Raw genomic sequence first — 17,122 nt, 5'->3', positions numbered from 1 at the left:
CAGCAAAAAAAATCTGCATTAACTGCATTATGCTATCGTGTCAATATGGACTAAAATCTCATAGGAATGTTTCAGCACCTTTTATATATAATATAATACCTAGAGAGTGGCTTGTGAGTGTATATCTTTTTTATAAAGTCAGTGGAAACAATAAATAATATTTGGATGGCTGTTACAATATAAATTCATTGTAATGTCAGTAGCTTAATCACCACTGTTGTTATGTACTTCACAGGCACTGCAGCTTTACTATTGCATTAAGTGGTAAAGCTGTGTTAGTAATTCACAGTATTTTATTGTACCGTCTTGAACCCCTGGCATTATGAGCAACGACTATGTACTAAGCTCAGGTGTGTCTGCATCACTCATCCATAATGAGTGAAACTAAGCTGTTCATGTGTGACTTAGCACTAGTTTACTGATATGAAGGAGAAAAGGCTTCATTACTGCATCTTAGGGCCTTTACACACCGGATGCGTAAAATCCATGCCAATATTTCATGAGTTGAAAATATTTTTCTTACTCGCTCTTAATGCAACCGTTCACACCCACCATTTAATTTAACTGGACAAATTTGGAACATTTATTTTATTTTTTTAAATCAAGCTCAATTTTTCAGATTTTTTAGATTTTTGGGGGATCTGACTAAACAGATCGGACAAATCAGATCACTGAATTTCTGCAGATGTGTAGTGAATACACAATGAGATGGAAATAGTAAAATATTAGTCTTTCACTTGAGACACACAGCTAGATGCTGATCCGGGTCAGTCGGCTCTCTGAAATGATTTCTCTGCCTTTTCAGATGTGATCTCAGCCCTGCCAACAAGACCTCAAACTGCCCTACTTACATCCTGCAGTATGTACAAAAGCGTGATACAGTTTCAACTCCTGGATCAAACTATGAAATTCTCCCTACTGCTGCCTTCTTGTGAGAATTGGATGAACCAGAATCTCAGTTTCTTAGTCTTATTGTTAAGAAACATCAGAACCAGCTCATCATGCCTCTGTGTTGATTAATTTTTTTCATAATGCATTTTTTTGATGACTAATTCGTCACAAAAATGCAACGCGTTCAGTGTCTACATACGTTACACAAAAAATTCAGATTTTGAAATTCGTTTGGGGGTTTTTTCACAGTGCATTCAGTGTGTAACAGTCTCACGCTTGATTTAGTCTTCTGCAGGAAATATGTACATCCCAACTCAGGTTACCTAAATCATGTAACCAGAAACTCCTTTTATCCCTACACTGCAACCTTCCATGACATTCAAAGTCATTGTGGTATGCCTCAACCAAAATGGTAGTACATACAGACATTTCTCGGGAGATGCACTCCAAGTTACACAGAAGGTTGTGGCACTGGGTTAAAATGGGGTTCCCATTAAGGTGAAACTTATGATGTAGATCTGACGCAGAAGTATAATTCACATGTTAAGTCTAAGTTACCAATCCAAAAGTTTTTCAGAAAAATACCTAGTAGCCAGTTTCTTTAGCTTGTCTCAACCTGACTGTCAGGAATTATGACTGTCTTACTAGTTTATTACTTTAGGGACACCTAGGTACATCAAGTATAATACAATGTAAAAAAAATGAAAGCTACTTAGACCTTAATATAAAAAAAAAACCACTAGATTATCATATCTGAGTGTGTCAGAATTGTGACAGTCCTACAATAGCTACAGTATGTTATATATTAAATGAAACCATAATGTTGCTCAAGCACATGACTATTCTAAAATCCCATGCTCCCTATAAGTATGACTCATTTTGTACTGTGAAAAACACTTCTGGGCTATTTTTTTATGGTTCCGGCCCAGTCTGAATTTGCATCAAAGGCTTGTCTTAATACTCTTGGGATAAGCTTTTATTTGATTCACTAGTCCTTTGGTAAAAATTACTCATCATAGTTTTGAGGAGGTATCCTAATCTCTCAGGTATCCCAATGATTTGATTCTGATTTTAGGTGCTGTGGTTTGGTTACAAAATGATACATCCGTTTCTATATATGCACATTCATAGTGTTGTAGTCATTATTATTTATCACCGTTAAAGCCTGATGAATCTAGTAACATTATCATTTATTTCCACTGCAGGAAGTACGCCAACTGGCATTGATGAGATACAGCATGTTTACGTGGAGATGTCCTGTTTAGCGAGAGAAATGAGCTGTTTGTCCTGACAGTATTTAAAATCTTGACTAAATGAAGTCATTGCAGCTGTCATCTTTTAACAGGATCAACCTGTTTTATAACAAGCTGTTTCCTTGTAATCATTCAGCTTCTTTCAACCATTACATCTTAGCTGTCAGTCAAAGATACTAAGTTGCTTTATACAGTTTTGCATCAAATATTCTTAAGACCAGTCTGCTTCTGATAGCTCGGCCTTAGCTCAGTTATATAAAATTCAGTTATATATTATGTTCTGAGCTCTGCTTGAATTGCAAAAAAAAATCAGTGTGACAAACACGATCATAAGCAGAACTTTGTGTGACTCACTCTGTATTCCTGTGTGACTCTAAATGTTCATTGCAGGGCATGACAGATCTTTCTAGTTTTTCTCCAGGGTTTCTTTACCCTGCATCAGGCCTACAGGGTCATGTTGCCAGGCTGCATACCCATCATCTCATACATAAGTAACTACAATGCTGTGCAAAAGTCTTGAGCTACACCTCATGTCTTTATATTTTGTCTACTAAAGAGTCAGACTTCTTTGCTATTTTTTTTTTTTTAAGTGGTCTTGAGCTATTGTCTTCAAGCGCTTTCAAAGTTTTTGCTTGGACATTGGCTGCTTTTTCACCTGTTTTCAGTGATTAGATTGAAAATACACTGACCTGACCATTTTCATAGATTTATTGGCACTGACCTGTGAATCCTTGAAGGCACCTAACTCTAAGGATAAGACACTGTTGTGTCTACACATTAGAGACAACTTAGCAAAGAATGAAATTTAAATCATATCTTTAGGCACTTTGTTACTAGTAGCCTGTCACAAAGAGAGCATCTCTGATGACTGAGGGCCCTCGTCTGTGTGGCAACAACTGGGTTTTCAAAGCTCATTTTCAAGCATGTGGGAGAAGTCCCTCAGTGTAGGAACAGGAATGTTCTGAGGGTGAATGTGTCACTGCTGGAAACTGGACCTCATATCATGGGTCAGTTTCTCAAGCAACCTTGACACATGAGACCCACATTCCATCTCTACAACTCCTTTCCTCCGCAACTGTGAAAGCATCCTGCCCAGTGATCGTACCTTTAGACCAAACATCCTGAAGGTCTTGGTATCTCCTGTTATGACAAGTTGCCTGTCCATTAACTCTGCAATACGCTGAAGGGCCAGCTGTCCATACTGCTGGTTGAGGGCATCCATTGTGTTGGTATATGGGTACCTAAAGTTGCTACAGGAGTCGGCAATAAGCAGGGCCTCCACCTGCTTAAGGTGATCCGATAATATCTGGAAACTGAAGCGTTTTGTTGCATCTGCTGGGAGAATATTTTCCTGGGCCATCCTCAACCATGCAAACTCCAGTGGGTTTGGGTGTACAAAATCTAGGATGGTAGGTATGGGACCCTGTAGTAGCACTCCTGACCCCCACTGGACTCTGATGGGGGACCATGCTCCTCCCATGCAGGTAATGCATGGGCTGACAGGATACACCACAGGGTGTTATTTTTGTGCCTCTATTTTGCCTCTATTTTGGGCGAACATAAAGAAAATGTGCAAGTGCATATGTTGCATTTTGAGGAGAAAATTATTTTGAGCAAAGAAAAGCTTAATTTGAGCGAACAAAATTCATTGCTGCGTGCAAGAAATGTATTTCAGTGTTTGAGTGTTTGCTATTATCCATATACACACACAATAACAGCCCCTCTCGCTCAGTTGTTGGCGTTTGCTCTTGCTCAGATTTCTGCTCTGTGTACTGACAGATATCTGCGGACCTGCTCTCAGTGTGTTGCTCCTGCTCTCAACATCTCTGCACCCTACACGCTCAACTCTTTCTGTACACGTTATAAATGTGCCACAAAAACAACCATTCACAGACTGGGATGTGAAAATTCTGATTGGCTGTTTTGTTCTCCAATCAGCTCACTAGCTACTCTATTCCGGACGCACTGTCCAAAATGTAGCCAAATCCAGTGGAGTGGTTTGCTTTAAGCTAGATTAAAACCAACAATGGTATTAAAAATTATATATTTTAAAATAAATAACATACTAACCAAAAATAGGTTTAGCTACACTAATACATTTCTTGCATACAGCAATGAATTTTGAACTTTTCTTCGCTCAAAACAAATTTCTCCCCAAAATGCAACACTTGCACTTGCAAAATCTTTTTATATGCATTCAGAATAGAGGCACAAAAATAACGCCATAACAGGAGCGCTTTTTAACAAATACTGCATTTAAAATATATATGTTGAACATTACAAACAGTGCTAATATAAATGCATTGCATTATTACAATGCCATTAAGCCATATTACTGAGGCTCTAAAAATTAGCTATAATTTTATTTTGGAATTCTCTCTAAAGTTAATATGATTTTTACCTTTCCAGGTGTTAATGGCACATTTGATGAAGTACTGAAAGGTACTGTTGCAGGCATCAGCAGTGAGAATATGATTTACACCGCCAACTAAGCTGATTTTTGGCAGGATAAATGGTTTAACTGACTACCAACCAACTACTAATTGCTTTGCTTTTCAATGTTCAAACTCACAGTATCTTTAATTTCAAATGGAGTTCCATATCCTGTTTCTCAGCAGAATATGTAATACTGTAATTGCCTGCTCTCCATTTGCAGATTGCTTTTTTTTTTTTTTTGCAGCTGACAAGTCCCCAAGGACACATAATTATTTCTCAGTTTTGTTCAGTTCTTTCACAGTACTTTATCATGTAGGGTAAGAAACTCCCACCCTCTATTGCAGATATCTGATTAAGTTCTTCTTGAGCTTTAAGATTATAGTCTTATGCATTTTAGTTTAAGCCATATATTTGCACAGGATTGGTTCCATAGTACCAGTAATTTTAGCTATTCCTTAGCTGTATTGTACAGTTGCTTTGAAACGTGTGAAACGATGATTAAATTTCAAGCAGAAAAATACAATAATTGTTCATGTTTTCTTGAGTTGTTATATTAATAGTATCACAAAAGTAAAATGAATTGGAACAATACCATTAAAAAAGTGGACTGAATTCTTCAGAAATAAGCTGCAGAAATTTATGGTGACAGCGATGACTAGTGACAGCCTCAACTTCTTTTTTCAGAGAGGATATTATTCTGAACCTCCACGGTCTCTTTGACTTTAAAGGAATCTGTTTCTCTGCTGTTCTGTTACACTTACCATTTTATTCAATTTGAGACTTTGATGACAGTAATCTCCAGAATATGCAGTGTGTCTGTGGTTCCTTTTAAGAACTGCATGTTTTCACCTAAGGCATCATAAGTGCCTTTTTAGTCAGTACATCAAATGGTGCTACGCAGCAGATGCTCCAAAAAAAAAGAAAAAAACCCAGACTGTATGAGAGCCAAATGGGAAAACAGACTCCTAGATTTAAAATGTAGAATTAAAAAAATGTTTAAAAAAAGAAATTAGTATCTTTATGGGTAATTTCACACCTTTTTAACAGGTTCTATGGTAGTGATTTTGAAAATGACTTTTGTATTAGGTGGATATTGGGACTTTAACAGACAGATATTTAATCTTACACAAATCTCTTAGACCTTGTGGTTACAATTTTACTCAGAAACTAGATCAACTATATCATTTCTATGCATTTTTTAGACATTGTAAGGTGTTTTTTTCTGTTTATTTCACTCTCTGAGTTTTACGACACACCTGCTTTCTCCTTTATTTTTGCCTGTGTGCTATGCCTTGTTTGTAAGCACTAGTTTGCTCCAAATTATTCTATTCCTTGCAGAATGAAAACTGACTAGAGTTGTTTTGCTGCTGAGTTTTATACTATACACTACACTGGAGTACTTTTCTCTTTCTTATTTATTAAAAAGGTTAGTGCTTTCATAATTTGTTCTTTCAATTTGGACATTGACTTGCTGTAACAAATATCCACTAAAACTGAATTTGTTGTTATTGTTGACAAATTTAACTTCAGTTTCAGTTAACATCCTGAACATAAATGATTTATCCTTAAACTGTGTTCCACATTTTTTTTTCCCCCCAGATTTCGCAAGAGCTGTTGCAGCACGGCCTATATCATATGCAGCAGTATTACGAATGAAGCCAGACAGCTCTTCTTCAGTGCTCAACTCACGCGGCAGACCTCAACACTACAGCAGTGGGCTGGTGACTCCTGACTGGCCTGCTTTCTCCAGTCACCCCCTGTCAGCCCTGAGTCTGCATAGCTCTCAGGAGGACTATAGAAGCGAAGGTAAAACTAATGGAGCAGTCAAAATCTCAGTTTGTTTTCTCTCAAAAGTTTTTGATTTGTTAGAGTTTGCGTTCATACTTGCATATATACAAGCAAATGTTTCAATAGGGATACATATATATATGAACACAAAAGCTTATTAATGGGAGAATTTGGACAATTTTTTTGCTGCATAGAAGTCATCTCCCATTTTATCCAAGGATACTTAATATTTGGGTCCCTTTTGACTTAATTTACACTTTATGGTATACATTGTTTAGCAAAGTAGGAAGAGAAAGCTGAGTATGTTTTTTTCTTTTATGGCATAGTATGTCTTACTAGCTATCAATGTCAGCTTCTAACTCCTTATAAGTAGAGAGCGCCACTTTTTCACGCTATTTTCTGTTGTTAGTTCTGGATTACATTCTCAGTCGGGGTCAACTACTTTCAAGCCACCCTATACAGGAGTGAGACCTGAATTGTGAAGTTCAGATGACAGTGTTCTCACCCGCCAAAATGAGCCTAACCAAAAGGGAAGGCACTCCAGAGTTTGACTGAGCTCCTCCAAAAGTAATTGGTGTGAATGCACTCTGCTATGTCTGCACTCTGGCAAGAGTTTGCCATATTAGGTTAGACTTTATATGTTTCTCTCTGTTTAGGTTTGGTCTGGAAATGAATTGTACCTATCCGTTATCACCGCATTCTCCGGGGTGACCAGGGTCATGCCCTTTGTGAAATTGAAGTGGGATCATTGCAATATTGTGCTCACTGTGCTTCTGCCAGCATAGAAAGAAATAATGGATAGCTATGTCAAAGACAAGATGTAATACCCCAAATGCACAATGGAAACACAACATCATAAATTTACATGGGTCACTTAGTGTCCTGATTTCAAGAATTAATAATTCTTGAGGATCTAATGACACATTGATGCTTTGATGTGATTAATTACATCATGCTTATTGCATCTGGAATGCTCATTAATGGAAATCTGAAGCAGTTTCTCTATTGTCAAACCGGATCAGTAGTTCCTAATAAAGTGAGTCATATTAGAAGCAGGCATAAAATTATAATAGCTATCCTTTTTTTTTATTTTTTGTTTCCTTTGTTACCTTCTTTTCTGTTCCAGGCGCTTGTCTATTCCTTTCTGCCTTTTTTACTTTCTGACAGCATTATCACTAGGTAGCCATAAAATGACTTACATCTATATAACCAAGGTGAGAGTAATGCCTCTCCACTGTCAGTGTTGACAGGACCATTATACCATTGCACCGGATTGATGTTCAGTGGATGAAATGGATGCCAACAAGTAATGTACCGTTGGTGGATTGAAGGGGGTATTGCGTTTTTTGACTCTATGACTGACAGATGGCCATGACACTCGAAGTTGAATGACACATATGCTTGTGTATGTGTTTGTATTTTCTACAGACAAACACATAAACAAATACAAATGCACTTAAAGAATGATATGGGGTTTTTTTTATCCAACTCTCAAGTGTTTTCAAATTATCACAAACATGTTGGTTGAACAGCTCTTCAGTATTGCTGTGAAGAAGTAATTGTCCCATTCCTGATTAGTAATTTGTTTGCATATTTGTCATACTTAAATGTTTCAGACACATCAAACAGATTCTCCTATTAGACTAAGATAGCCAGTGTAAATTTAAAAAAAAAATGTAGATTTTAAATGAAAATACCATTCATTAAGAAAAGAAAAGCTATCCAAATCTACCTGGCAAAAGTCATTGCCCCCTAAACCTAATAACTGGTTGTGCCACCACTGGCAGCAAACCTGCAATCAAGCATTTGGCTGTTAAGTTAATTGGGATTCCTAAATTGGCTGTAGGTGTAAATGTGAGCACGAGTGGCCATCTGTCTCTTGTCTGTTTCTTTGTTAAGCCTGTGATGCACTAGCAACCTATCCAGGAGGCTGTCTTTGGAGTGTGACTAGAAGCCAGAGAGAAACTCAGAGGGAACCCACACAGACACAGGGAGAACATACAAACACACTGAAATGCTCCAGCCAGATGGTGGATTCGAACACAGGACATTCTTCCTGTGAGACAACAGTGTTAGCTAACTAAATGCATTTAAAAAGTGTTTAATCACAGTTAAGTAATTATTTAACAAGCATTGTAGTTACTTTTTTCCCTTAATAAGTTAAATCAGCAATTAAAAGATAAGATAACTTTTATTAGTCCCACACGTGGGAAATTTGTTATCTTACAGCAGAAAGTGGAGAGTGCAAAGTTACAGTAGCAAAAATTAAGAAAAAACGCTTGAATAAGATCATAAGAATAAGATACTGTACACAATAGAATAAAATACTATATACAATAGAATAAAAATACTTTATACAGCAGAATAAAATACAATGTCATCAGAACAGCATTTTGTATTTAATCAGGTTGTCAGTTTTTTTTTTTTTTTTCATTTAAATTTCATTTAATTGTGTCAAATAATTGAGGAAAAAATTGTCCTTGAAGCACAGATTCTTTACCAGAAGCCTTGAAAATTGAGGGAAGTCTGGAGCCTGTTTATTTCTCCTTAATTGAGTATGTGGGTTGCACCCATGAAAAACTTTAGACAAATTGACATTCAACAAATGTGTGAATTTAACAAACAGGGACCTCGGTAGCATCTGGGACAACCATGCACAGCTGCAAAAGCCTGGCCTTTCATCCTCATGCTAGTGATCAGCATGGTACCACACTGCTGTGGGATGGCATCTCATTCTTCATCCAGCATTTGCAGCAAGTCAGCCAATGTGGTTGTGTGTTTCTGACATAAGCATGCCAAAGCTGATCCCACAAGTGTTCAGTAGGGTTAAGATCAGCACTGTAGGCAGGCCATTCCAACCTCTACACTCACAAGGGAGTCTGGAGGGAGTCTCTGATAAACCCTGCTCTGTGAGGACGAGTGTTGTCATCTTGGAGGATAGAGTTCAGTCTCAGACTGTGGAGATATGGGTATGCCACTTGTTGCAGATTCTCAAGGTGATATCTCTCAGTGTTGAGAATGGCTCCAGTGATGACAAACGTTGCCAGTGAGGGATATACTGCCCCACACCATCACACTGCATCCACCAAAATCCACCAGCTGCCAGTGTACCTTATCTCTGACATCCCATATTATATGGAACTTGGCCTTCAATTTGGAGAGGGTACTAGGACACACTAAAATAATGCTGCAACCTGGGTTTTGCAGAACATTAGCTTGAAGTTGCCCTGTCCAGATCTTTGGAGCAGACACCAACTGACCACTCTAGCTCTTTCTATCAGTCTATCAATCAATGATTCAATCATTCTTTTTGTAATGTGTCCTGGTGGACTTCTGTGTGGATGTTCTCCCTGTGCTTATGTGCTCCATCAGAGTACTCTGGCTTCTTGTCACACTCCAAAGACAAACTCCTGGATAAGTTGCTAGTGCATCACAGGGTTAACAAAGAGATAGCCAAGAGACAGACAGCCACTCACATGTAGACCTAAAACCAATTTAGAATGTTGTAGGAGGATAGAGTTCAGTCTCAGACTGTTAACGGTCATGCCTTAGACTGTGGGAGGAAACTGGAACGCTTGGAAAAAACCCAAACAATCATCAAAAGAACATTCAAACACCATACAGAAAAGTGCCAGTCATTCAGTGGTTCAAACCCTGAGGCGACTGTGCATAGCACTGCCCCACCGTACCCATAGTAAAGTCAGTTAAATCCATATTATGTTTTTGCATTTGAGCGCAAACAGAATGCATATTAATTTTTCCTGTGGCTGTCTGCACAATAATGCATTGTAGATAATATACTGTGTACCAGAATTACAGTGTTGCCAAGAAAGACAGTGATAGTCATTTATTGTTTAGGCTCCAGCATACTGGATTTAAAATGAAACACTAAGTGTGAAGCTTAAGTGTTAATTTTCTGCTTTAATCTGAAGGTGTTTACATCCTCACTGATTGAACACTGTAGGAATTCTCTTCCTTGTTAAACATATTTCCCTCACTTAAGGGGATGAAACTTAATTTAAATATTCAATACTGCTGGATGTTATTATATATTATATATTATTATCAGATGTAATAATATATCATTCTTATAATAATAAGAGACTCTGGAGACTCTGTTGTCCTACTGGGAGACTTCAATGCTCACGTGGGTAACGACAGCGAGACCTGGAGGGGGCGTGATTGGGAGGAACGGCCTCCCTGATCTGAACCCGAGCGGTGTTTTGTTATTGGACTTCTGTGCAAATCACAGTTTGGCCATAACGAACACCTTGTTCGAACATAAGAGTGTCCATAAGTGCACGTGGCACCAGGACGCTCTAGGCCGCAGGTCGATGATCGATTTTGTAATTGTATCACCAGACCTGCGACCATATGTTCTGGACACTCGGGTAAAGAGAGGGGCTGAGATGTCAACTGATCACCACCTGGTGGTGAGTTGGATCAGGTGGCAGGGGAGGACGCTGGACAGACCCGGTGCACCTAAACGCGTAGTGAGGGTGTGCTGGGAACGCCTAGCAGAGGCCCCAGTCCGTGAGATCTTCAACGCACACCTCCGGCAGAGCTTCAACAGCATTCCGAGGGAGACTGGGGACATTGAGTCCAAATGGACCATGTTCAGCATCTCCATTGCTGAAGCTGCTGCATTGAGCTGCGGCTGGAAGGTGGTTGGTGCCTGTCGTGGTGGTAATCCTCGAACCAAATGGTGGACACCAGAAGTGAAGGGAGCCACCAGGCTGAAGAAGGAGTCCTATCGGGCTTGGTTAGCCTGTGGGACTTCGGAGGCAGCTGACAGGTACCGACAGGCCAAGCGGAATGCGGCTCGGGCAGTGGCTGAAGCAAAAACTCGGGTGTGGGAGGAGTTTGGAGAGGCCATGGAAAAAGACTTTCGGACTGCCTCGAAGAGATTCTGGCAAACCGTCAGGCGTCTCAGGAGGGGAAAGCGGTGCTCTACCTGCACTGTGTATAGTGCTGGCGGAGCGCTGCTGACTTCAACTGAGAAAATTGTCAGGCGGTGGAAGGAATACTTCGTGGACCTCCTTAATCCCACTGACACGTCTTCCGAGGAGGAAGCAGAGTCTGGGGATGAGGGGGATGACCCGCCAATTTCCAAATCTGAGGTCATGGTTCTCAGCTGGAAAAGGGTGGAGTGCCCACTCCGGGTCGGGGATGAGTTCCTGCCCCAAGTGGAGGAGTTCAAGTATCTCGGGGTCTTGTTCGCGAGTGATGGGAGAAGGGAGCCCGAGATCGACAGACGGATTGGTGCAGCGGCCGCAGTGATGCTCAGCTCCCTCTTCGTGGTGAAGAGGGAGCTGAGTGTAAAAGCGAAGCTCTCAATTTACCGGTCGATCTACGTCCCTACCCTCACCTATGGTCATGACCGAAAGAACGAGATCACGAATACAAGCGGTGGAAATGAGCTTCCTCCGAAGGGTGGCTGGCCTCTGCATTAGAGATAGGGTGAGAAGTTCAGCCATCCAGGAGGGGCTCAGAGTAGAGCCACTGCTCCTCCACATCGAAAGGAGCCAGCTGAGGTGGTTCGGGCATCTGACAAGGATGCCTCCTGGGCGCCTCCTGGTTGAGGTGTTCCGGACATGTCCCACCGAGGGGAGGCCCCGGGGCAGACCCAGGACACGCTGGAGAGATTATATCTCTCGGCTTGCCTGGGAACGCCTTGGTGTTCCCCCAGATAAGCTGGAGGAGGTGGCTGGGGAGAGGGAGGTCTGGGCTTCTCTGCTTAGGCTGCTGCCCCCGTGACCCGGCCCCGGATAAAGCGAAAGAAGATGGATGGATGGATGTATATTAGGATTAAATGAGAAGAAGTCAGGCATTATTATGATAAGTCAATTCTGGCATTTCCTGCACCTTTTAGCAACATATATTATATGTTATGACATGGACTCACCTGAAACTTGATTGTGTTTGAAATACAAATATTTTAATAATTTTCAGTGGCCCATTCCCTAAACTAAGTGGGACAGGTGCAGCAAACTGATACTGCTGAGTTTATGTCTGAATGTGCAGACAGAGAGCTGTGTAAATAAGATGCAGAAAATGTAAAGACCTGATGGGCTTCTTTTATTTTTAGAACTAGTAAAACTGCAAGGACTGACATCAGTTGCTTTATATGCACTGTAAGGTTTGCAACTTAATATTGATTCATTTTTCTCCAGTGATGACGATATTACTTCAAAAGCTATTTATTTCCCTGTAGAACAATGAATTGCTGACGGTATGAAAGAGATTATATATGGCACGGGAAGAAAAAACAACATGATTCTCATTTTGTCATTGGATCATTTCTAAATAGCGGCAAATACTCAAGATTGAGTCACTCGTATTGTTGCATTGCTGACATTATGTACCAGATCAAATGCAGTGTCAGCTAGGGATGAATACCCTAACCGTGTATTAAAATGGGTTCTGGGGATATTTCTCTGATTGTTATTGCCATGTTTATCTTCCAAATGTTATCTCACAAACTCTTGCCTTGTTGTGATGTTTGGCGACCTCTCCAACTCTCACACACGATGATACTCTGCTCTTAGTGACAATGGCTAACTGAACTAAATCTATGGTTACAGTTGTAGCCACAAATTTTACAAATGTCAGAGCCAAAACATGGAGACTGTAAAAAACAATCTTGAGAAAGTGGCTCACATCCAAACTGGGTGCTGCAAGAATTTCAGTTCAGTAGCACAGAAATCAACTGAGGATTGTTATGTAAGTTAACTAAATTATAAAAATTACATTTTACACCAGTAAAGTCACCATTAACTGAATGTACTGATAGATTCTGAAACTGTTAGCGTTATCAGGAAAAAAATAATAATTTTTTGTGACAAAATAAAGCAGAGTTACTTCTGTTATTTGTTTTTCTTTTCTCTCCTAAACCAATTCAAAAGTATCACATAAATAAACAGTATTACAAAATATAGTATAAAAACCTTCCCTAAGACCAAATAAAGCAAAATGCTCAGTGTAATTATGTCTGTTAACCAGTTGGTTGTTAAGCTGCCTGTCCCATTGGCAGTGTGTGGAGCCACTGCAGGTTGGAAGTTCAATGATTATGAAGTTAACAAAAATAGCAGATATTATCATGCTTAGCTTTGAGTTTTTTAATGTCAATGAAAGGTAGGGAAGGTATGTGTTAGTCTCTGAAGAGGGCATGCTGCTGCTTAAACTACTGATTTAAACAGCAGCATCTATTACTTTTATATATTTATATATATATATTAGGGGTGCAACGATACTCGTATCGATATTGAACCATTCGATACAGTGCTTTCGGTTCGGTACGCATGTGTATCGATCAATACAAGATTTTTAATTTATTTTATCAACTTTTCTTCTGACGATGCTGTCTGTGTTGAGAGCTCAGTGGATCTGCGTTCGACTACTCCGCCTAGGCTGCACTGTCGAGCGCAGATCCACTGAGCACAGCGCAAGCTAGCAAGACAGAAGCTAAGCTCGTTGCAACATGGTAAATTGAACCTCCCCCACCCTCATTCAGATATGGCCTTTGGAACTATTTTGGTCTTCATGTGAAGTATGACCCTGAAGGTAAGCGCATCATGGACAAAAGTAAAACAGTATGTCGGATGTGCCACGCAATGCTCAATTACATGGGTGGGAACTACTGCGTTAGTGCAGTTTGCTCGTTAACGTGTTGACGCTGTCCAGCCCCACTCACGGGGCGATCCGCGGTAGCTCGTTAACGGAGATTTGCCGTGTTGTGGCGTTAACGTCATTTCAGATTAACGCTGACAGCACTAGTGGGAACACAATGAATATGACTGCACATTTACGCCGACATCATCCTAGTGCAAAGACAAGTGGAAGCAGACAAAAACAACAAGCACGCATGCTACAGACTTTACCCGAGTCATTTAGACCGCCGTTAGCACATGATTCTCCTTATGGGGACCTGATATGTTTAATATGCTGCTGAGAGTATACCCCAGAAGAAGCGTATAGTATAGCTTTTATTTTGGAAAGAGCCATTTCTCTGTAATAAACTCTCTTTTCCAAAGATGAGGGATTTCTCCATCAAATATCGAACCGTGACACCAAAGTATTGAACCGAACCGAACCGTGAATTTTGTGTATCGTTGCACCCCTAATATATATATATATATATATATATATATATATATATATATATATATATAATTTTTTTTTCAGCTACTATATTCTCCTGTGTCACATGCAAACTTCAAAGAACCTCTGTTTACAGAGCTTAGAATATCCCTAAATTCATCATCTCACAGAAAAACAATTCTTTTGAAGAACACAAGATTCAGCTGTCTTTTGCAATGTCTGTAAATCTGATGTGTAATGCAACTAGGAAGCCTACCGTACAAGGTGCATCACTTTTCTGTTACCAGCCGAATGAAACAAAGAGCACTCGGAAAAAACAACGCAATTGCAACAGGGACTGTCAAGCAGAAAACTCCAGGGCTGAATGATACTGAAATAAATAAAAAAATTACTGACATTTCGCTTCTGTCTATTATATATTGCTTTATAAAAAAAAAAGGCAGGCTTTTTCCCCGGCTGACTTGAGAAGCTCTATTTGATAATAATTAATTATTCTACAATCTTTGGGGTGATTTTTTTTAGGGATGTGCACCAGTATAGAAAAACTGAAAAATATTTTTTGTGCGTAAAAACGATCAATTCGTATACTTTAATACTATACAATACACCGAACACTAGAGGAGACGCCCCTCTGAAGGCCCATCATTATTGCTCCCTTCCTCAGGAGTGAGACTATTTTCTCCAGCACCATGCTTGTCGCCGAAAGGTGGATGCTCATGGCAGAACTTTCATGTGTAACAACTCCTTAGCAGGTCCCATTTTGTGGGAGGGAGGAGCTGCAATCTGTTCAGAGAAAAGCAGAAGACTGGCACATTGAGAGAGGATGTACCCATGTGCCCTGTCCTGCTTGCTGGCAAGAAGGCTGCAAGGACGCCTGCACAGTTTTGTTTGGCCTGCACCCCAACCTCAAATGTTGCCTTTTTGTTAGATGCTCATTTTGCAGTCTGCCGCTCAATAGGTAACAAACTGGGTGTTTTGTAAATTGATTTTAAAATCTATGCACCAAAGAACCCTTCAGTCGAAGTAAATCAACTTATATGTGTCATAACAATTTAGTTTTCCTTGTCTGACACATATCCTCTGATGTGATTATTGTCCATGGACACCTTACTGTGTCAGTGCTAGAAGGACATTGAAAACATTATACCTCCAAAAAACATTGATTTCTGGGTACAGTTTTTGTAACCTGTGGTTCGGTGGCATTTACAACTAAAGTTTTCTCTGTACTGTTGTAAAACAATCATGTCTTGTATATATTGGTATAGCAAATTGGTTGACAGTTTCATCTTAGCTCTTTCATTAAAATCTATTTAATGAGGTCACACTGATTCTGTAGGTACCTCTGGACTCCTAACAACCCATGTGTCCCCCATGTATGCTGCACGCTTTTAACTAAAAGAACAAAAGTATGACAGTTTTCCCTTTGAACTGCATGCATTTGATGACAGTTGTGCTCTGTGCCTTAAAAGTAAAGATCAAAAGTGTTCAAAATGTCATATTTCTTTGCTTTTGGGATATCCTATGAGTTAGGAAGTCAGTGATGTGGTAACGCATAGGTAGTAATTTTCTAGTGTGCAGTATGCATTTATAAGTTTAATACTTAATTTACCTACTGCTTACTAATAAACAGAGGCTAAAATAATGATCTAAGATAGATTTTTAAATTGAGGTCACAAAAGTGACAGAGTAGTAAATGCCTCTAAACAATGTGCAGTTATTAATTTGATGTAAGAAATAAAGATACGAGATAACTGACGTCAATAAAAAATAATAAAATAAAATGAAAAAAACTTCTACGCATTTCTACTGATACACTATATTCCCAAAAGTACTTTGACAAGATAGTCCAGAAATTAGCTTGTGGAACAATGGTCAGAATTCCCATTAACACACTCCTAAACTTTGTAGAAAGTCTTCCTAGAAGACTTGAAGCTGTTATAGCTGCAAAGGGCGAGCTGATATTAAACCCTATGGATTAATAACGGGATGTCACTCAAGTTTATATGCATATTAAGGCAGACAAGCAAATACTATTGCCAATACAGTGTATTTGAAATGAGCTTGTGTTCCCATTTAAAAGCAATGGTCTGTCTTATTACATTTGTTTGTATATAGCAATTGATTAATACCATATTAAAGCACTTATATTAGAGTTACATATGGTAAATAATTTTGCTGAATATCAGATAAGGTCCTTTTAGTGTGTGTGTGTGTGTGTTGCTGTTTTTTTGTTTTTTTTTATGTATTCTTGTGCTTGCCGAGTGTGTTATTTTAAAAAAGAAAGAAAGAAATAGAGGCCTGGTATCCACCACAGCAAAGAAGGTAAACATTGCAGAAAGATTGACAGAAAAAATAATGCTTGTGTTATAATATTCCCTCCAACAAATAAAAAAATTGCCTGTTTTCTGCTCAGTGGTAGCATCTTTAAATTATTCTGTAAAAGGACAGAAACAAATCTGTAAGAAGAAAAGATGGATAACAATATCATACTAATGTTATCAGTCCCCTAACATGATTGTTTACCATTTGACACCTTTGTTTAGCAAACTGTATGTGCTTGGATATCAAGTGCAAAGCCCAAAGAGATGGAAGATGTACACTCCCTGCATTGCACTCCCAAGCCAGGGCAACAAAAATACTTTAGTAAATAGCAA

The 17,122-nt window shown here is 39.3% G+C and overlaps 1 protein-coding gene across 4 annotated transcripts in view; it reads left to right on the top strand.

Moving 5' to 3' along the window:
• The window catches only part of cntn5 (contactin 5), a 117,780-nt gene that overhangs the window by 41,564 nt on the left and 59,094 nt on the right, over positions 1-17,122 (top strand). For all 4 annotated transcript variants that reach the window (XM_063493593.1, XM_063493592.1, XM_063493590.1 and 1 more), the window contains exon 3: positions 6,180-6,386. In XM_063493593.1, the coding sequence (XP_063349663.1) occupies positions 6,180-6,386 (207 nt within the window). The remainder of the gene's footprint in view (positions 1-6,179; positions 6,387-17,122) is intronic.

This window comes from Pelmatolapia mariae, linkage group LG14 (assembly GCF_036321145.2).
Source record: "Pelmatolapia mariae isolate MD_Pm_ZW linkage group LG14, Pm_UMD_F_2, whole genome shotgun sequence".
Taxonomy (NCBI): domain Eukaryota; kingdom Metazoa; phylum Chordata; class Actinopteri; order Cichliformes; family Cichlidae; genus Pelmatolapia; species Pelmatolapia mariae.
This window is presented reverse-complemented; position numbering and strand designations above follow the sequence as displayed.